The 21,496-nt window shown below is 38.9% G+C and overlaps 2 protein-coding genes and 1 long non-coding RNA gene across 5 annotated transcripts in view; 2 read left to right on the top strand and 1 right to left on the bottom strand.

Annotated features, from left to right (window-relative positions):
- The window catches only part of GPT2 (glutamic--pyruvic transaminase 2), a 27,567-nt gene extending 17,228 nt beyond the window's left edge, over positions 1-10,339 (top strand). The window contains exons 5-11 of the mRNA XM_074583046.1: positions 1,536-1,779; positions 2,548-2,627; positions 3,181-3,317; positions 4,022-4,196; positions 5,017-5,172; positions 6,225-6,337; positions 7,593-10,339. Coding sequence (XP_074439147.1) covers positions 1,536-1,779; positions 2,548-2,627; positions 3,181-3,317; positions 4,022-4,196; positions 5,017-5,172; positions 6,225-6,337; positions 7,593-7,683 — 996 coding nt within the window. The 3' untranslated portion in view covers positions 7,684-10,339. The remainder of the gene's footprint in view (positions 1-1,535; positions 1,780-2,547; positions 2,628-3,180; positions 3,318-4,021; positions 4,197-5,016; positions 5,173-6,224; positions 6,338-7,592) is intronic.
- LOC141741898 (uncharacterized) lies at positions 5,301-12,213 on the bottom strand. Its single transcript, XR_012586515.1, has 3 exons — positions 12,091-12,213; positions 11,664-11,726; positions 5,301-5,526 (listed from the first exon to the last, which is right to left on the bottom strand). It is a non-coding gene; the product is annotated as an uncharacterized LOC141741898 (long non-coding RNA).
- Positions 11,969-20,490, top strand: LOC141741895 (borealin-2-like). 3 transcript variants are annotated; one of them, XM_074583048.1, is made up of 10 exons: positions 11,969-12,269; positions 12,534-12,662; positions 13,666-13,712; positions 14,052-14,112; positions 14,777-14,844; positions 15,617-15,684; positions 16,986-17,084; positions 18,295-18,427; positions 18,697-18,783; positions 19,562-20,256. In XM_074583048.1, the coding sequence occupies exons 1-10, from the start codon at positions 12,140-12,142 to the stop codon at positions 19,607-19,609; spliced, it is 870 nt and encodes a 289-aa protein (XP_074439149.1). In that variant the 5' UTR covers positions 11,969-12,139; the 3' UTR covers positions 19,610-20,256. The 3 variants fall into 3 exon arrangements, with proteins under 3 accessions (XP_074439149.1, XP_074439150.1, XP_074439151.1); XM_074583049.1 differs by having other exon boundaries at positions 11,971-12,269; positions 13,672-13,712; positions 19,562-19,755; XM_074583050.1 differs by lacking the exon at positions 19,562-20,256 and adding an exon at positions 20,332-20,490 and having other exon boundaries at positions 12,007-12,269.
- The last annotated feature ends 1,006 nt before the right edge of the window (positions 20,491-21,496 follow it).

A 21,496-nucleotide genomic window follows, 5' to 3' on the forward strand; every position in this document is an offset into this window, starting at 1 on the left:
TCAGTAACCAGCTTGTTTGGGAAAAACTTCAAGTTTTGGCTTCAACCGAGGTTCAAAGATGGTCCTTAGTTAAGACAGGAATAACGATCTATTAGATTTTTCCTTTAAACAGACACATTTACTGATATTACAACAACTAGCAGTTCTTTGCTTTTATTAAGGCAGCCTTTTATAGCTCGTTCGTAAAAGGTTTTTTTTTAAATGACATCTAGTGGCAGAGTTCAGAATGACAACGTTCTGACATGAACAGTTCTCCAGATGTCTTCAGTGAATTGGCTTTCCAGAGTTTAGGATGCCAAGTGTTACACTGGCAGCTTGTCAGGAATGGCAGCGTAGCATATCAAATCTGTACCATGCTTATTTGATTTCACCAATGATGAAAAGTCAGCAGTACAATGAGTCTCATTATTTGGCGCTTCCAAGGATAAAACAACTATTCTTTCACAAGTTGGGGGACAGAGAGTGTTAAAGAGTTTTTAAATCAGCATTTGGTCCTGATTATACATTTTGGATGCTTGGTATTTTTAAACTAGTGGTGGGTACAAGATTATGTCGATTATAAATCATGAGCTTGACAGCTGAATTAGTATGTGATGAGAAAGGCAGATTTTGTTCTAGAACCAACAAGAAACTTAAAGGATACCATTGTAATACCTGAAGAAATATTTTTGGTTTTACACTATCACTTACATGCTGATAAGGATGCTCACTTTGATCGTCACTGTACTTTAGAATTCTCCCTTGGTTATAAAGGCAAGAAATCTCTCCAATTCCCACACCAAATGCACTCTTTTATTTAATTCACATGTAAAAAGCCTACACATTGACACACACAGACACACAGCTGTTGGGCACAGGTAAATCCTCTGGACTGACCTTAGCACAAGCATTATGTTTCTGTCTGTGTCTTCTGGGCATAAACTGCACGTCATACATTAGATTTCCATCCGAAGACATGCAGACTTTTGGTCTCTTCTATTACTTGAAAATGAAACCATAATGCAAGTCTCCAGCTTTGTTCTTACCTGGACACAATAGCTCCTAATCTAAACCAGTCTCTGTTCCAAAGGAGAACCTCCACAGGCCCCAGTTCTAATTTCTGGTTTTATTTATTGGCCTCCTGTGTTGAGTGAGATAAGATGAGTGGAAGGTAACAAGCAACAACTAGCTGACGCTTCTTTGCTTACAACTGGGCACGGTAGGAAAACCATGATCTTGATACTCCTGTTTCCAACTTTCCCTCTAGCCTTGTGCTCGGAATGTTTTTCCTAAATTTTGCAGTTTATCAGACATGATCTTTAGAAGCCGTGACACGCAGAGGAATTCCATTAAGCTGAGTTAAACCATCCTTACTCAGCCAGTAACCTAACTTGAAATAAATAAGTCCTCGTTGGTATAAGAAAGTGACTGTATGCTTGTAGAATAGAAATCTACCTTAACTCCAGATTTTTTAAGAAGGAAGACCAGTAACTTACTGTAGAATATAATATTAATTACGTGTGACTTTTTTTTCTTATTTTCTACTTTTTCCCCAGACAATTTTGAAGATCCTGGTCTCAGGAGGTGGAAGATCCCGAACAGGAGTGATGATCCCTATACCACAATATCCCTTATATTCAGCAGCCATATCTGAACTAGATGCTATCCAGGTGAACTACTATTTGGATGAAGAAAATTGCTGGGCTCTAGATGTGAATGAACTTCGCCGTTCCTTGAATGAAGCTAAGGCATATTGCAATCCAAAAGTCCTCTGCATCATCAACCCTGGAAATCCCACAGGTCTGTGGCAATTTTGTTTCATGGATGGGTTTTAAGATCAATTTCATTTTTTCCCCCTTTCATTCGACATTGCAGGCAAATCCTAAATACATATCAAATATGTAAAGCTGAATTCTAGAGATCAGTGCTGTAAGTAGGACAGTATGTCATGCTTTTAGAAACTTATTTTCAGTATCATGGACCTCCAGGGATTTGGGAAGAGAGGAGGGAGAAGGTTCACTTCACTGGATCCCATTTGGAGCCACTGCTTCCACTGAACTTCTGCAGACTTGTGGAATGACTTTCAGTCACTTTTGGCCTTTATCAAAGATTTTGTCTCCGACGTGGCCTGTAGCATCTTGCCTCTGAGAGGCAATGACTACAGATACACTCTGAACTCAGCAGCAACCACTGCCTCCCTCTGAAGAATTTAGGTTTTTGAGTAGTTGAGGTTGATTAGTGAGAAACTAGCTCCCACTTAACCATCGTGCATGTGAGTACTTCAAATGATTAGTTATGCACAGAGTACTACTCTTAATAAGTTATGGATTGATTACCGTATCTAACACTTCCTTTGCTTGAGATGGACTAAGTTACCTTGAGCCATAATTCCTCCAAAAATGTTCCTTAATTTCACACTTACTGAACTGAATTAGAAAATTCAATAGCACTTTTCTGAGAAAGAGGGATATCTTACTGAAAAGCTGGTAATCTAACTAGGCCTGGTCGAAAAGATTTGTATATATATGCTCCACTAACTTTCTTCTTGCTTTAAAAATCAAACTACAGGACAGGTGCAAAACAGAAAGTGCATTGAAGATGTGATACACTTCGCTTGGGAAGAGAAACTTTTTCTTATGGCTGATGAGGTAATGGAATACTCTGTTCTCTCAAAAGCACAGCTAAGAGTATGCACATGAGGTGTAATTTTATTCCATGTGTGGTATTGGTATTTTTTAAGTACAGGGAACAGATTCTCTGTTATCATATTAAGACATGAACAAACATATAAGATTCTTAATATCAGAGGAATAATATGAGAGGAAGCTTGATCTGGATTTTAACTAGAGAGAAAGTATAGGGGACTCAAGCAAGGAGACACAAGGAGGAACTTTGCTGGAACTGACCTAAAAATCTGTGTGATACTCGGGCCACTTCAACTGAAAGAAACAGAAGGAAGATCAATTTAAACATACAAGTAAAGGTTAAATTATACAAAGCAGCTCACTGTTCTTCCAAAGGCTAAACTATTAACTATGGCCTCACGAGATAAAATGTATCAGTACAGTAAATATTACTTAACAAAGAACCTTGTGTCTTCTAATGGCTTTAAGTTTCGAGTGTTAGTACTGGCTCTCTAAAAGGCCATCTTTTATCCTTAGTTGGGGGAACAGAGCACATTAATGTCTTCTGACTGTTCAGGTTTACCAGGACAATGTGTACTCTGAAGGATGCCAGTTTCATTCTTTCAAAAAGATTCTGTATGAGATGGGACCCGAGTACTATAACAATGTTGAGCTGGCCTCTTTTCACTCCACCTCTAAGGGATACATGGGCGAGTAAGTCTGCTTTAGTTTGTTTTTTTTATTTCATCTTCCTCATTAATCTGGTTGGGCAGCCGTTTCATGTTAGTGACCTGAAGGTAATCCACTGTCCTCTATTAATTTTAACTAAAGACTATTAAGAAAAGGAAAACAAGCATTTAAGGCACAAAGTAATGGATTAGCTCAGTGGTATTCAAAGTACAAAATAATAACTGTATTTATTTCAGACACCTAATACCTCAGTTCCACAAAGGTGAAATCCTACAGTCCTAAGCCAGACCTGTGATAAAGGACAATACAGTCTCCAACGTTCAAGGGAACAGTTCTGGAATCACTGGGACATTTGATATTACAAATGTTTGGTTTTGGTTGTTTTGGGGAGGAAGAGATGGAAGAAAAAGACTTTTCTGACTAAATGACTGCTGCTACAGCCATATGCTCTTGTTCTGAAGAACAAACAATCCAAGTTAGTCGTTAACTTGCCTAATAGGGAAGCTGCATGTACATGATTTTCTTGGTATGAGATACTAGGGCTTAATGACATATCATTTAGTTCCATCTTAAAACATTATGAGTATAGCAGCTGCTTCAACAACCTGTATGTTACATATTGTAAGATCCTCACTAATTGTCTTTCCACTTCTGCAGTTATTTTCATTGCTTTTCCAGTATTTATACACTCGAGGTTAACCGATCTGTTCTGTTCACTTTAATCACAGATGTGGCTACAGAGGAGGTTACATGGAGGTCATTAACTTGCACCCAGAAATTAAAGGACAGCTTGTTAAGCTGCTTTCTGTTCGCCTTTGTCCTCCAGTCTCAGGACAAGCAGCAATGGATATTGTAGTGAATCCTCCAATACCTGGAGAAGAATCTTATTCACAGTTCATAAAGGTCAGCAATGACATTCTTGTTCTTTTGCGCATTTCCTAAACCTATCCTAAGTATTGTGAACTCAAACTATGCGCTGAGTGCAGACTTCTTTCTTTCTTCTCTGGCAAGCCTGTAATAACACCGATTTACAGAACTATGCAGGGTATTTTAAATTAACTCCATATGACTACCTTTAAAATACTTTTTATTCCTTTTATGGTTCCTTTGTTTAGGAGCCAAAAAAAGCTAAGAAGGCATTATCAACTGAACTTTCTTGTTGATAAATTCGACTTTTCTCCTGTGTTTAGCATGAGAAAAGAATTTCTAAATAAGATTTGCTTTTACTAAAATCTAAACAGTGTTGTAAGTTCAAATACAGTTATAAAATCAGCCTTATTCTTAGGTATCTGGTGCCTCTACATACTGAACAACATGGTATTCTGTACTAAAGTATACATATAGTTTCTCACTTGTAAAAATGAAACTGAATCTGGCGTAAGAAATTACAGTATTGAGTCAGATCAAAGGTTCAGCTAACATGGTCTCTAAAAATAGCCAAGAGTGGATGCTCAGAAGGAATAATGTAAGAAGAGGGCATGCAGATAGAGACTTCTGCAGGTTATTGTCTATCTACAACACTTTGTAGTTGTATCCTGCTAATGCCTTTTTGCACTTCTGTCTTTAAGAGTATGACTGGAATTAGGAACACCACTTTCTCTAATAGCTCAACAAAGCCCTAAAAACACTGATTTCGGAGAAGGCTTCTAGAGCATCATAGTTTTCTCTGGTGTTTTTATTGCCACTTCAAATATGTCAAACCAAACACCTTCCTTTTAAACAGGAGAAGGAATCTGTTTTGAACAATCTCGCCAAAAAAGCCAAACTAACAGAAGACATGTTTAACAAGGTACCAGGAATTCACTGCAATCCACTTCAAGGAGCTATGTATGCTTTCCCACAGATCTTTATTCCTTCCAAAGCCATTGAGGAAGCCAAGGTCAGTCAGTCATTTTTACCCCGATCCATTTTAACCTTCACACACTTGTGCCTGCCACTTCTAATGATGAATTTTTATTCAAGAGATAGAGTAAGCTCATATAGTTACAAAAGCAGTACTTCATTGACTACGTATGATCTTAAATATAACATGACCTTTATTTTAAGAGGGGAAAACAGAACAGAGCATTTCATCACAGTGGTAAGGCTTCCAGGTTGAGAATGTTACCCAAGGACACCAGTGTTAAATAGATGAAGTCACAGGGCCTGTGCAAATTCCAAATTGCTGCCTGTGGCTGGGTTCGGTAGGCCAGCACGTGCCCGGGGGGTTGTGAATGGCAGCGTGCGACTGACCCTGCAAAAGAAGAGCCATTCAGCAAGTGTGGGAAAGAGGGAGGGAGGTTTTCTTACAAATTTTACTTTTGTAAATACCTTTTTGCATTTGGGTCAGTAAGCTGTACTACTAAATGACAAGTCTTTTTGTTCCTAACTAGGGCTCCGCTACCTAATATGTAATATACATTTTTTAAAGGGAACTTTATCAGCATAGCTGAGGACAAAAATAGGGCTGTTTTTCAGCTGATTATTTGATTAGGCACATAACCTGCATGTATTTAAGAACTTCATACTTATTAATCAGGGGACTTTCTAGTCAGCAGATAATTCAGGGGAAAAAAATAGTAACTGCCAACGGAACTGGAACACACAGCTCTCATTAATTTAATCTTGTCAAATGTCAGTGGCTTAGATTTTTGTAAGTACAATTTTGAGACTTTACAAAAAGTTACAAGCAAGTCAAGGAGAAAAACAAAAATATCTAAAACCTCTCTTTTGAAGCGAGTGTTTTGCAGAGGTTCTTCAGCCTTGTTCCTCTATGAAGTAGTTATTTTAATTCACAGTGTAAACTGTCCCATTAGCAACTGTTTTTCAGCTTCTTTAGTAGATAAAGAAACTAATAATGTAAGATAAGGTTTCAGTAAGAAAAGCAATCATGAAATTCTATATATTTGGAATATTTTGAGTTCAATAATTCCAAGGCATCCATTCCCTTAGGCTCACAAAATGGCACCTGATATGTTCTATTGTATGAAACTTCTGGAAGAGACCGGAATATGTGTCGTACCTGGAAGCGGATTCGGACAAAGAGAAGGAAGCTACCATTTCAGGTACAGTTTCTGTTTGTTTGAAATCAAATGAACTGTAGTAAGCTAAGTACCATCCCAGTACTTTCTCTTCTGATTAAATATACTGAGTTTTATTTAAGTTTATGTTGTCTCATTTTATACTGGACATTTTCTGTGGACTGACAGCTTGGTCACCGACCTGGTCTGCTAGATGAGCTATTCAGGTTTTTACAGTGTTTTCACAGCACGCTGACACAGTTTTATTCTATTTTTATACACTGACATTTGAAGTGCCTTCTCCACGAATACAAACAATAATAATAGCTTATACTCTAATCTTAAAGTTGGCTACGGCATTATAAAAATTGCCCTGCTTTCTTCTGAGGGGAGGGCGGATAAAAGTGTTTCCATACGGAAAAACTGCATGAAAGATGCAGCATCTTCCCTATAAGTCTGCTCCTTAGACACACTGAATAACTCTTTACTTTACCAAAACACAACGTTGAATTAAATCTTCTAATACCAAAACTATGAACATAAACTCTATTGCTTTTGCTTCCAATAAACAGCACTTTACTCCAGCCGAGCCACTGATAGCTGGAATTTATCACGAAATTTAGTCTTGTTTGGTCTGAAGCAACGTAACAGAGAGTACCTTTAGCCATGATAGTTCTGCAACACGGATAGCTGGGTTAGATATCTGGGTGCATGCAGCTCCAGGAAAAAAGCTAGTGTGAGTCCATTCCTGTACCAGTGTGGGAAAAACATTTTGTTCTGTACATACTGCATACAGTCTTGCATCATCTGCAATCACTCAACATGATTTTCGGATTGTGCAGAAGAAGGAAAAAAAGGGACTAAAAACTGCAGTGTGGGATGTTGCATTGATTTAATGCTTCTGAATTAAGTTTTCAATTCAAAAAGAAATGTACGTTTACTCATAACTGCCCAACCCTAAAGCTCAAAAAAATGAGTATAATTTGGCATAACTGCCCCCAAAATGGAAACTGAGGTGCTGTTATTTCTTACTGATAAACTTCTTTACCACTCAACAGGAAATAACAATTCTCGAATTCCTATATATTAACCAGTTGAAAGAAATTGCTCTAGTTTAATAGTATAGTTCAATTAAAGCATAAATGCAGAAAATAAGAGAATCATATCAAAACAGATGTTAAACTTAACACATTACTAGCTGTGCCCTGAGATTAATCACATCTGTGCAAAGATCAAATTTTAGTTTGTTTTGAAGATAACGTGGGTTGTTTTTCTTCTTCCTTTAACTGTTATTTTTCAGAATGACCATTCTTCCTCCAGTAGAGAAGCTGAAGATCCTACTGGAGAAAGTGAAAGACTTCCACATAAAGTTTCTTGAAAAATATGCATGAAACTACTGGGGCTTCTCTCCCCTCATCCCCTCCCCTTCAAGGTGAATGCAGAAAATGAACAAAGATGTGCTGAGAATGTGCTGTTCATCTAATTTAACTAAATTCTAAATAGATAGAACCAATCTCAGATACTGCTACAACTTATTGGACTATTAAATTTAATGTCTGGTATAGAAGAAGTTGTTACACCAACTTTTTTTTTAAGGGGAAGGGGAGAATGTGAAGAAAGCAGTGACAAGAAAGTCAGTAAATGATTTTGTGCCTTGATTGGAAATTACATTCGTGAACTTTTCTCTCCATAGGTTGGGGAACGGAGTTGCGCATTAAAATTACTACTGTTGTGTGGGGTTTTTTACAAAACAGAAATGCCAAGAGCAATTGTTTAGCTAGGGACATGTTTCCCATCTTAAAATTCTACTAAAAAAAAAATCAAAAGCCTACATTATAGGTATTGTTTGGTTTCAGTTTTGTTGTTGTTAAGTATGAAGTGTTCTCCAAATCTGTTTAAGCATGTAGGTACAGCATGCTTATTTAAAAACAAAACAAGTTTGGCAGATGTGTGCAGATACCTTTGAATTTCTGTTAAAAAGAAATCCTGCCATCACAGCATAATCTGAGTGGAAAATACAGTTTTGATCAGAGGAGCAAACATGGTGTCTGCTTGAACCCTGTTTTTATGAAACTGAAACATAATGAGGAATATTAACTTCTTATTCATATGCTATTGAACACGTTATCCCAGCCTAAGATAACAGCACTGAACACTTCCTCTCATAACAACTCCATGAGTCTCCTGTTAACTCACATCTTTTATATACATGGAACATAGTAAGTTACTGTTTCAAAGCAGACGTGAGTACTGTCAATCCTTTCAAGTAGGGTGAAATACAACACTATTTCAGAATCATGTTATCTATGGAGAACATTTGTTTGGAACCACATGGCTGAGAGACCCATTAGCTGGCCAAAATCCAGGTTGAACTGCCAAGGACTAACAAATGTTGTTACCAGGAGAAATGCTGGGGGGGGTTTCTAATGAAGGGAAAGGTATTTAAATGAAAATATCTTGCACCAAGCATAAAGATAACGATAGTACAGCTCACTCTTAAATCTTCCACAGTTGTACTGTGGGCTGAATGATCCTGAGTGCTTATTAAAACCCATCTAAACCAGGTCGCTACCTAGGAGTACAGCTGTATTGCTCTACTAACCTATGCTGGTTTCCCTGCATGATGAAAGAAGGCTTTGATTTCTCTAGAGCTGGAAGCTGGACAACACCTGCTAGCACTGATAAAGAAAGGACTGAGGAACATCACGTCCAGTATTCAGCCATGAAAGCATCAGCATTTGTCAGGCTTAGGCTCAGCATTTACAAAGTTTATTCATTGAGAATGTATCACTTAATCTAGTCATTAATTTTAAGTTATTATTTAGAAGTAAAGTCATTTTAGTGTCTACTAGCACTTTGTTAGGCTGCCTTCATAGCTGGTTCAACATCCTATGCTGATCTAGGTTACTAAAGCCAAGGGCTAGAGAATCACCATATGGGTACAGCATGTGCCAATCTATTACGTGCAGAAGATGAGAGATGTTGCCAGTCGTTGTCCTTGCAACAGCAGCTACTAGTCTATGACAGAGCATTAGCAGTTGGTGTACTTCTCACAGTTCCTTACTGAAGTCTGAGAGAAGAATTTAGTACTTCTCAATCACCTGCCAGTGGTCACAGATTCATAAATGAAAATGGCACGCTGCTACACAAAGTTACTATGGAGGCTTGGGGAAAAAAAAGATTATACTTTTGTCCTTGGAAAAATGTACTTCTTGGAGGACAGCAGACTGAGAACGCTTATGTTGCTACTATCCATTGATAAATACAACTTTTTATCTGTTAGCACTCTCCACTTGGCATCCTTAATATGCACTAATAAAACAATTCCAGAAAGCAAAACTGCAGTAAGAGGTCAGAATATCAATGTAAAAATAAGACAAACGCACTTTCCTATTCCAGGAATGTGTCCAAATCAGATCTGGCTTTGGACTTGTAATGCAGAGTAGATTGAAACTAAGATCTAACAATGGGAGTTAGAATATTTTTTTATATTTTTGTAACTACAGCTTTTTCATGGGGTAGTATTTGTAATCTAATAAGTCAATAGATTTTATATTTGCCTTGCATTTGCACCTGATACTTCTGGAAAAAAATGTAAAGGTTTACAAGTTTCTAATGATAATTTACAGGTGTGAAAGACTTTTTGTTTTAAGTCGGGACAGCAATTCTTACAATTTTAAATCAAAATATACTGGCATAAACCGAGTTTTTTCTAAACATTCTATTATGGTGCCTTTTATGTTTCTGACATTATAAGGGATAACAATTTGTTCTTGATGCATCTCATATGGAAGGGTGGTGATTTCTATTGTTCATCCACAATATTTGTATGTACTGTGATACAGTTAATGTGCATTTTTGTGGAACAATCCTATAAAGCTAAGAAAAGAGACTTATTTTCAATGTCTTTGAAATATTTCATTAATAACAGACAATCCTTACTTTCAAATGCATGCTTCTAGGTTTGATTTTCCTACAGGTGCTCCTTATAATGGTACTTCAGATGTATGAGACTTCCAAATAATAAAGCACATGTTAAAAAAAAAAGGTAATAGTTCTACATTTCCTATGTCACTGAAGTAACACTTGCTGGATTGCACTATGAGGCATTTAACTTTGTGTTCAAAGTAGCATTTACTTTAATCCGTGTACCAGCTCGTTAATTTCTGCATCACTCCAATTTATGGACTTGAAATTCGTCAAACTTGTTACCACAAATCTGTTCCCTACCAAGACAGAACTGTACATAGAGACAGTCTTAGGCATGTTTCATGCTCATAATTAATTATATCTTTTTATGTAAGGAGTTGTAACCAGAAGTTAAACAAACCAGACTTCTGTCTTCATAGAGAAGATCAATCAGTCAGTTAAGGCTGATCAACTGTGGCCTGAAAGCTTTGGTGAGGCGTTTGTCAGTTGTTTTCCTTTTTAAAAGACTTCTTAAATGGCTTGTATAAGATTAAACTTACAGAGCAACACAATCTTGTCTTTTTGCAGAATGACTTTAGTGGGTTTTGTTTGGTAATTGAAAAGAAAATGAAGTTTAGGAAAAGGGAAGATAGTCCTGCTTCCCAAAACATATATGCGTATGCCAGCACCACTAAAAAAAAAAAGCAAAAGCAGGCTATTCTCTTCTTTGTATCAGGTATTTGAATGTTTCCTGGAGTAGCAACATTTACCTGTTTTTTTGGGGGAGTGGGTTGTTTGTTTTACGAACATGATATAAAATGGTTATATTATGAATTGTCAGTCAGATTTTTTACAGCTTTTTTTTCTGAGTGACGTGGGCTGTCCCATCTGGATCAGTAGATAAGGATACTGCGCCAGACGCACGTCACACGGAAAAAGCTACTAACTTCAGAGAGCTTGCAACATCAACTACATACACTGTGTGAAAACCTCTAGTGTTTTAAAGCATTATCTAAATTCCTTTTTACACAGGAAAAGGTCAGTAAAGAATACAGGTTTGGTCCTTTGTACAAAACCTGAGATATTCACACCTCTGGTGCGATTTTTTTATTTGGATGTGTGTAAGATAATGTTTCTGCTAGGAATTCTACTTTTAAGTATATGGCTTTGAATGTTTTTATACATTCAATACTTCACGTAGTCACGCCTTTCTAATGTTCCACATTCTTACATGCTTAATAAATACTCTCTTCACCTGACGAGAATTTGCGCAACCTGTAACCATCTGCACCAGGCAGAGCAGGTTATCACTTCGCTAGCTTTGAAGCACTGCATGTTCTGCGCGCTCAACAGCAGCAAAACAGCTAAAAAAACCAAGTCTCAGGATCCCTCCTATACAGCAAAAAGGTTTCCCGGGCCCTGGGCCTGCCTGGGCCACCCTCCGCCGCCGCTCACCACTCACCCGCCATGGCAGCGGCCGCCTGCCCCTCCGCCGCTCCTCCTGCCCCCGGGTCACCACCGGCCGCTTCAAAGCAATTAACAAAAAAGCACAATTAATGTCGCGCCGCCAGGACACAGCGCGTGTGGGTACACGGCAACCCGCCCAGCTCCTGTCAGGACGCGGGGCCCCAGCTATGTCCCCATCCCCGGGGACCCCCGATTCCCACCTCTCCGCTGCCCCGCACCTCCTTCCCGCCCTCTCTCCTCACAGGAGCGGCCGGGAGCCCCCGGGGGACCCTCCCCCCGCCCCGCCCACAGACCGCGCCCTCCCGGGACGCCCCGTCCCCTCACAGGTGGCGGCACCGCCCGCTCCCGCCGCCCCGCAGGGTGTGTCCGCCCGGGCCCGGGGGCGGAGGAGGAGGGAGGGAGAGAGAAGCCCCCGCTCTTACAAAAGCTTCCCGGGCGAGGAGCGGGCCTGTGTCCTGTGGGCTAGCAGCCATGTCGCTGAGGAAGCCCGCGGGCAAGCGGCGCAGCACCGACTCGGGCGTGGAGCCCGACCGCGGGGCCCTCTCTCAGGAGAAGAAGGATCAGCGCATCGCGCTCTTCCTCAGCGACTTCGACCAGCAGGGTAGGCCCAGGGGCGGCGACCCAAGGGGGTAGGGGGGGAGGCCAGCAGCTCCCGGGGAGGAGAGGCTCTGGGACGGGGGGGCCCCGGCGGGAGCCCCGCGATGGCGAGCGGTGGCCGCCGTTCCCCTCCCGCCGCTGGTCCCAGGCGCGGCCCCTGTGGCTGCCAGCCTGAGCCGCGTTTGCCCTTAGCCCGGGGAGCGCGGCTGATGGCGACCTGGGAAGGACTAACAGCTGTGGCAGCAAAAGCCTGTTTTTTGTTTTAAAGCCAAGGAAAACATCCAGGAAATGAAGAAAGAGCTTGATTCGCTTTTGCAAACAGCCGAGAAGGCGCTTACGGTGGAGCTGCTGAAGATGCCAGTTGCCATCAGGAAAATGAAAAGAAAAGACTTGCTTAGTAAGTGTGCAGGGCCTTGTATTTGCCAGGGATGTGGACATCATTACAGCATGATGTGCCCCTGACCACTGTGAGAAAATTTGGAAACTTGGTGACTTTTGTGAAAAAGTTTACTTTGCTGAATGTTTTAAGCTAGGCAGCAGTGGTATCGGAGCACAGATGCTCAGCAAGCACCCTGTTCAAGTAGGCTGAGCTGTGTAACACAGGGTACAGAATTAGTAGGTAACACTGTATAGCGTCTGGAGCCTTCTTCTAGGTGTGCTCTAAGTCATCTTATTTAAAGCCTGAAGAGACAAGGAATAATTACAAGTCTGGTATTTTCTGTGTGTGAAAACTTAAATACTTCATTCCATGTGAATCTGTTCATCCTAGCCACAGAGATTATTTTGTCTTTCTGCTAATTTGAAGTCTTTTACTACTGAGCCTTTCTCATCTATTCATTTACCGGTGATAAGCAAACAAGTTCAATTTTTAATCTCACATTTTTGCAGCAATCTAAGATGTGGTGTACAGGCAGCATCAGATATATATTCTGGTGAGAACTGATGTTTTTAGAATCTACCTTGCAGCTGGAAACTGCGGAGGCTGCACAAAGATCAAACTTAAAACTCTTGAAGAACTTGAGATTACAGTAAAGCCTTTGCTGAGTATGTATTTCAAAGTCTTTCTTGAAAACTTCTGCCTAAAAGCATTAGCTTTCAGGAGTGCAATGTATGGGGTTTTTCCTTCTCTGAATTCAGGTTATACACTGTGTGACTATGCTTAGTATCCTTTCAAAGATAAACATGCTGAAATGGCCTGAGATTTTCCCTGTTGTTTTGTAGGAGTGACTATCCTACAAGACTTTAATCTTGTTTAAATGCAACATATATGCTAGCTAAGCCTAACTATTTAAGCAGCTGGAATCATGAATTATATATTCAGGTTCATAGCCCTTAAGATAAGGACCTGCAGATAATAATTATGCAAGAAATAGCCTATAAACAAGCCATACCTTCTTGAGTTACAGATTTGCAAGGAGGAGAGGAAGTGGCTCTTGCTGCTGCGGTGGTAAGTGTGTGTCTTCAAATTTTATCATAGTTTACAGAATAGAATTCTTCTCTCCCTGCTGTAAACGCTTCAGACCAATGGTTTTGTTTGGCTGTCTGTTCAAATAGAAGATGATATGAAAAGGCCAGCCAGCCAGCCATGGTGCAGTTATGAACATTACCTAAAGCTTTAGGGTCATCTGCAGGCAGAAATCCAGATGTTTCTGAAAAAAAATAAACTGGTGTTTAGCCAATCCCAGTTCTCTCACTTGCTTTAGTTCACTGCCTTTTGTAGGATGATATACATTTACTGGGCAAAATCTGTTGACTTTTCCTTGTTGAATAAACATTTTTTTTTTAGACTGACTGCTCTCTAGAAGACGTACCAAATCCAAAACTGGTGAGGACCAACAGCAAAAAAGGCAAGTCAATCCATTAATATATAGCTTGGTTCTTAAACTTTCTTTTTTTTTTATTGGTTGAACTGAGCATTTGTAAAGTGAATGTTAAGCCTGAGGGATACAAGAGGGAAAAGTGTAACTAGAAGTGTAACATACAGGTCCCGTCAGCGTTCAGCATGGAGGATCATGAACTATGCTACTGCTGAAGTACTTGAAAACATGAGATAAGAGTTCCTGCCATTTGGATTTATCACTGAAAATGGTGACAAGAGACAGATTTAAGCAACTTCTCAGTGCTTTATGGTATAGCAGAAGCGCTAGGGAAGTCACCCCTGTTCTCTCATTGGTTCCCCTTTTGACCTCCTGCCCATTGAGGTTTGTAAGGAAAATACCATTTCTTCATGCACCAAAATATGCAATAAGGACACTACCACTGAAATGTAATTCTGTTTTGTCTGGGAGTTGAAGGGTTATCTAGTGTCTTTTAACTGTCCTGTGTGTCACAGCATCTGTGACAAACACACATAGTTTCCTTTGAACTCTGTTCCAGGCAAATGACCATCAGATAGCAGAACTGATACATCGCTGTCAGTGGGTAAATAGGCTTCAAACAAACCAGTCTGAAGTGGTGTTTTGTGCTTTTAATGATATTTTTATTTTTCTTGTCTTTCTAATATATTTCTAGTTAAGGTAACCACAATTGTTGAATATGAAGATGCCAAGCATATTCCTGCAACGAAAATATCTAAAAAAGTAAGTCTATTCTGAACAAACAAGATAAGGGTTTAATCAGTTCTGACCTGCTCAGAACCCTGCTAGATCCATGGCCGGGCAGGCCAATGGCCTGTGGTTTGTTTGAAAAATCAGCTGTTTTAAATTCAAGTCAAGCAAGGCTAAACTGTATAGTAAGTTAATTTCATAATGAAATATGGTGTCTGCACTTCTGATAACTCATTCACACAGACTTGCAAATACTCATTCTCTCTTGACTTGCTAATAAGTCTTGATGGTTTGAGGGACCATTTTTCTGTTGAAACTTAAAAAAAAATAAATCAGCTTTATGTTTTAATACATTCTTTTCTGTATTTGAATTGTGCATCCTTGTCCACCTTGATCTCTAAACAAAATAGCACAGGTGTATTAATTTTACCACCTCCAGTCTGTGCAATGCAGTGCCTCAGCCAGACACTGAAGTATGTAGCAAGATGACAATAAAGATGAAAAGATTATATGCAGAGTTATGGGCATTAATTATAAGAGGGCTTACAAGTTGGAAGGATGTATATTAGAAAGGTGGTTGTTTGTACAGAATTTCAGTATGAAAAAAATGTTTTTTGCATTATGTAACTCTTGTTTTGGAATGCATATTTGCCATTTTATGTAGAACTATATAAAAGGCAGCTCTATGGGGCTTAACTGTTCTTTATCAACAGGGTATTCTTACAGTATTGTTCCCTGGTGATATCTATCATTTTGCCTTAAAATGCCACTTCTTTTAACTGCAGTTTTACATATATACTTTCAGGTTTCCAAAACAAAGTCATTGGTTTCATTGGCCTCTGGTTTAAATAGCAAACTGAAGCCTCTTTCTAGGTAAGACTGACCTTTGATAGCTTATTTAACTCACCTGAACTCGTGAATGCTGAATAAAACTATTTTCAGATAAAGTTTGGAGGACAATATGGAAGAAATCTTTATCAAATGTATTCCTAACCTCAACCAGATGCACTGTAGCGATGTGAACTTTGAACAAAAAAGCACCCCTGACTGATGAAGGGATGTTGTTGTATCTCTCTCACTGAATGGTGCACAGTTCTGGATCTATGTAATCAGTATAGGTTTCCAAACAACACTTCATGGAGAAGAGTATGTAAGGGAAAACATCTTTTTTGCTCTGTTAGGACTAATGAATTGCTCGGCAATAATTTTGCCTTCATACATAGCTGAAATGGAGGTGTCTTTAGCAGGAAAATGCACACTTGTAAAAACACCTTAGAACTACTTACAGTCATGGTGGACCAAATTCAAGTCTCACTATAAGATATAATGAATTAAAAAGTTGGTGGATATCTGCAGGAACACTTTTTTGAGAAGCTCCTGCTATACCTACAGCTCCAGTGTGCCTACTTGTACCCACTGGCACTTATTTTGATATATTCAAACTGTCTTCAGAGGAATGCAATTTAAATGATGTATCAGTGTCTAATGTGCCTAAAAGAAACTTTAAAAAGTCTTAGCCATCTTAAATTGGGATTATAGAATTTTTGTCTCAACAAAATCAAACTATAGAAGGCTGCGTTACCTGGGGAAGTTTAACTTTTCAGTCTTTGAAGGTTGCTTTTATTCAAGTACAGGAACACTGGGATAAAAACACATGCCCTTATAGTATTCCCAAAATGCGTGTGTGAAAGGGGAGACAAGAGGAAAGAGTGAGGTAAACTTCTGTCATCAATACTTCTGTGAACTGAGTTAAAATCCAAAACTGGAAAAAGTTGTTCTCTGGATTCAGGTCAACCACCCAGGACAAATATCCTGAGAAGTCATCTAGAAAAGTTAATTCCTGCTGAAAAAGAAACTTCCCAATAAATTCTTGCACACTCAAATCAAAAGCTGTGCATGTGCCCTTAATTATGCCCAACTTGGGTATTGCAGCCCTCTTATCTACTAACATGTATCATCCTTTCATTCCCCTATGGTGTTAGGTCCCATCATATCATGTCTACCTCAGCATGGCTTCTTCACATGTGTATGTACTACATCTGTCATGGACAACATTCTGTAATTCACCGGCTGTCTATCTTCATCCTAGCTAAAACTCTACAGTAGATGAGGAGGAAATAAAAAAAAAAAAAAATTCCCAACAACTACACTTATTGTATTTTTTTTTTTGTTAGGTCTGCTCACTCTTCTGTATGTGTGACTGAGGCTGTTAAGTCTCTTGCTTCTGATTGCAGTGCCACAAACCTCAAAGCCATGCCAAAGCTATCTAAAAGGTAAGGGGTTTTTGGCTTGTTCTTAATAAATAATTTTGTTAAATACCGAGATACTATATATCTACATTCATCACAATATAGATATTAATTTATCATCATTAATCTAGATTTAATAGATATTCACGATCTGCCACTAAATTTGGTAGTGGTGATGTGAACCAGTTGCACCTCCTGCTTTGATTGCGAGTGTTAACTTAGGTTGTCATTGAGGTCCAGGATTTGATGTCATAACTTAACCAGTTAAAAAAAAAAACAAAAAAAACAAACCAAAAAAAACCCCAACCAAACAACAGATTTAGAGTATAAATTCTACTCCCACCCACTGTAGTTTAAAGGTATAGCTTAGAGCTTAAACTAACTTTCAGAGCCCAAGCTCGATTTAAAATGTCACCAATACTGCTGTTTTTGTGGTTTTTGTAAAAAAAAAAAAAAAAAAAAAAAAAAAAAAAAAAAATCCAACCCAAAACCAAACGCCCAAAGAAGCACAGCCAAATAAATTGACAATTTTTTTTACATATTCAACAGTTAAGGTTTTTGGTTAATATCTTTCGCCATATGTTACAGAGTTTGGTTTTGGCAGAAATCATCAGCTGAAGTGAGGGGGTGGAAAAACCCAAAAACTTAATTGGGTCATGAAACCAGCAAGTGGCTTAATTTTACCTTGGCCTGCTATAAGTTTTAGAGGCTTGTTTCCCTGCAGAAGATACCCAAATCTTACATTTGTGGAGTGGAATAAGAACAACTGTACCATGAAAGAAGCTTAGGAATTTTCTAAGACGTGCCCTGTGCCTCTGAAAGCCAGCAGCTTTGGTGTTTCTTGGTATCTCCCTCTAGCAGACAGACACAGCACACATCTTAAGTGCTGAGGCATGAAGTTTCATCTTTCCAAAACTATAAGCATTCACTGTTGATATTGGAGAGAGGATGTTCTTGTTACCGAGTGGTCCAAATGTCACCTTGCTCACTGGCCTGCAACACAGGCTTAGAAGGCTAATGCAGTGTTTCAGGGTCATAAAATGTCACCTAGTGGTGCTAGTAAATGCTGCTGCTGATTGTATTTCCCGTAGTCTTCTGGCAGAACTGGAAAAACTTAAATATGACTGCCTTTCTATTAGGTATGTTTTCTACTACTTGCATTTGTTTCATGCCTGAAAATTTCCTGCAGAGCATAGGAAGTTAACCTCGGAGCAACATTTTTATTCTGTTCTAGTGCTGGACTACAGCAGCCTGTCTCAAGAACTCTACCTACCCGTGGAAGAGTTCAAGGCATGTTACTACGAAGTAAATCAGTACCCCAGGATAAAACTGTTCCGTTTGTAAACATTCCCCTGGCTGATGGACAGGTATCAAACTTTTGCTTGTTTTTTTTTTTTTAAAAAAAAAAAAATTAATCTTAGAGTAGTTGACAAACTGTGACTAGTGTGATAGTGATAGCTCTTGCTATTCCTAAATGAGTCGCTGCTAAACAAAAGGAAAAATGGTTACTAAAGTTTTGCAGTGGAAAAAAACCCACAAAATAAACAAAAAAAAAAAAACAACTGGCCATGCAAGCGAGAACTTTCAGAATAGTGGGATTTTTTTTTATCTTAAAATGGTTTCTTTTCATATTTAGACACTTTGTACGGCTGGTGGAGACCTCCATAACATTGATGTGCAACTACTAAATCAAGATACAGTACAGCATATTCATAACTTGGTGGTAAGCTTAAACTAGTAGGCTTACTTCAGACACCTTATCTCAGGTTTTCATGTGAGAGACTGTTGTGAATGCAAATTCTAAGTGCTTTAACTCTTCTGAGGTTAAGCCTAAATTGGCTGTAGGAATAGGGTGGTGGGGGGGAGAACTGCTGCACATAGATAATGTGTAAAAGTAACTGCTCTTAAATAAGCATGTGCAGTTTGGCAGTGGGACAACAGAAGCATAAACTCTTCCTTCTAGATTGCTCTGGTGTCTCTCCTGCCATGTGAGCAAACTGCCATTCTCTGCCTCATTCACAGAGGCTTACAAAGCTTACAGCTAAGTTTCAATTCTTGTTATAATCTCCCTATTATTCTCTCTCCCTTGCCGAGTAGGAACTATACTCCTGTTATTCTCTGCTGCAGTTGAATAGTAACTGCCTTACCTTTGGTTCAGGGAAGTAAATTGTTTTTAAGTAGAATGAAGTTGAACAAAACTCTGTAGCACATAGTGGCTGACTTCTCTGAGAGTGCCTGGGCTTTTGGATGAAGTGATGTGCAGCACTAGAAATAGAAACATTAGTGAGTTTACAGTCTTGCAGGTATTTAGACTCGAACGCAGCTATATGAGTTAAACTAAAGGTCTGAAAACTGTGTTGTATGTGGTAACATGGACCTGCCTCCGTTGGTAAGGAATGGGGGAGTGCTTGCTCACAGGTTGCTTTAGCAACTGTGACTCTTTCTTCTTCCAAGTTCTGTTGGATAGCTTGAACTAACATGAATTTTTCCCCCCTCCTTAGAGCGAGCTGACTGTACTATGTGGAAAGGCATCAGCTAAACTGAGTTAATGGAACTGTCTTCTGACTAAAGAATTTTCATGACAGCTCTTGCTGCCTCTGAAGTCTTTACAGAATGCCTATAATGTCTTAATAAAGCTGTATACTGTCTAGTAAATGTTTTTTTATATAAAAGCTTACGCTGTCATGTGTATTATTAAATTCTTGTTATCCCTGTGAAGGATACAAAAACAGAAGGACATAATTCTACTTTTCCAACTCTTTTTATAAAAAGGGCTTAGTTAACACCTCACCTCAGTATGCAGTAAAATGAACAGTACGAGACTGTATGTAGGAAGTAAGCTTTTAACTCTGATATTGTAAATAGGACTCTTTAAGGTGTGTGCGGTGGGGTTTTCTTGTATGTAATATTTATGAGTGTAGAGCTTTTTAATGGCATCCTTCCATGCATGCCACAAGCAGAATGTAGTGTTAGTTTTCCACTTACGTTTTGTCTTCCCAGTGTCAGTCTCCTTGCATCTAACTCTTAAAATTAAGCTGAAGTGCAAATTTTTAATTTCTCAAATAGCATTTTAAGGCATGTAGCTGTAGTTCTGTAGTGGCATATATGAATCTGACACTGGAATAAAACTTACTTCTTGTCTTGTGCTGTGACATGACAGTTATGGGCAAGGTAACGTGTAGTAACCCAGACTTACTGTAACTTGTGGTGTCAACCCTATTTTTCTAGTACTTATGTACTCTTGTATGAAAGGCTTTTAACATCTTTCCAGGTGAAGATGCCAATCCAGCAGTCAAGTTTCAAATAAGGAAAAAAGAAAGCCTTCCAAGGCATGGCAGACAAAACTGATAAACAACATGAAGCTAAAACACTATCAAAAGTGGATTAAAACTACACTCTGATTTGGTAACCAAAAAATACAGGAATAATTGTCTCATTCAGATTATACATGAAATTTACAGAACGTTCATGAATAGTTAGTTCTGTAACTCAGTAGTTTAACCTCCATTAAATTGCTAAGAGTATCACATCAACGTGGTATAAGCTTTTGATTATTGCAGAAAAACTGACATTTCAACATAAATGATTTAACTGCTTACTAAGGTAAGCAAAATTGAAATGCAGTATTGAAACCTGCAGTTTTTTGAATTTTTGGAAAAGGTATAGTGTTAGGCATGCTTTGCAAGACAGGCCAACACACCTTTCTTGTGCATCTCACTTGGGGTTTGGGTATGGTGGTAGCCATATTACAAAAATAGTTGCTACTGTTTAATCCAGTCTACTCTTGTTAAAGTATTTTCTGAGTTGCAATTTAGAGATTAGCTTTTTTCTGTGACTAAAAGGCTGCTCCTAAGAGCTGGGAAAGTGTTTCTGGGCCCTGATGCAAATTCACAGGATATACACTGTAATGAAGCACAAGGACTCTTCAGTCAACTGAAGTCATTCTTATGAATTGTCACCAAGCTAGCAAGCCTCCAGAAGTCCCTTTATAGCTACAATGTTCTTTTTAAGTGTGCCAAGAGAGGCATACAATTAAATGCCCCACACCTCTTTTACAGTGATTGTTTTAACTTCATCCTTGCATGAGCCTAAGGCTAGTGCAGAAGGTTATGGGTTAATAACTACACTACAGTTTTCCTCTTACTTCCCATTTAGAGGGCTGAGAAATAGCTGCATATTAACAGATTCATTCTTTTTCAAACAGCAGTAATCTTTCTTCCAGTGATTAACTTCTTTTGAGAAGAACATAGGCTCATCTTCTCTGTGAGCAAGAACCACACCACTCTTAGTACCTTGTGACTAAATATTCACTGCAAACGCTGTGGTAAATTAAACACACTCAAAGGGACAGATAAGACTTTCCCTGGGAGTCAACTTTAGGTTAATTTTAGTCCCTCTATGTGCAGAAATAGATGTGTCACAAAATAAGCTAGACA

This window comes from Larus michahellis, chromosome 4 (assembly GCF_964199755.1).
Source record: "Larus michahellis chromosome 4, bLarMic1.1, whole genome shotgun sequence".
Lineage (NCBI taxonomy): Eukaryota > Metazoa > Chordata > Aves > Charadriiformes > Laridae > Larus > Larus michahellis.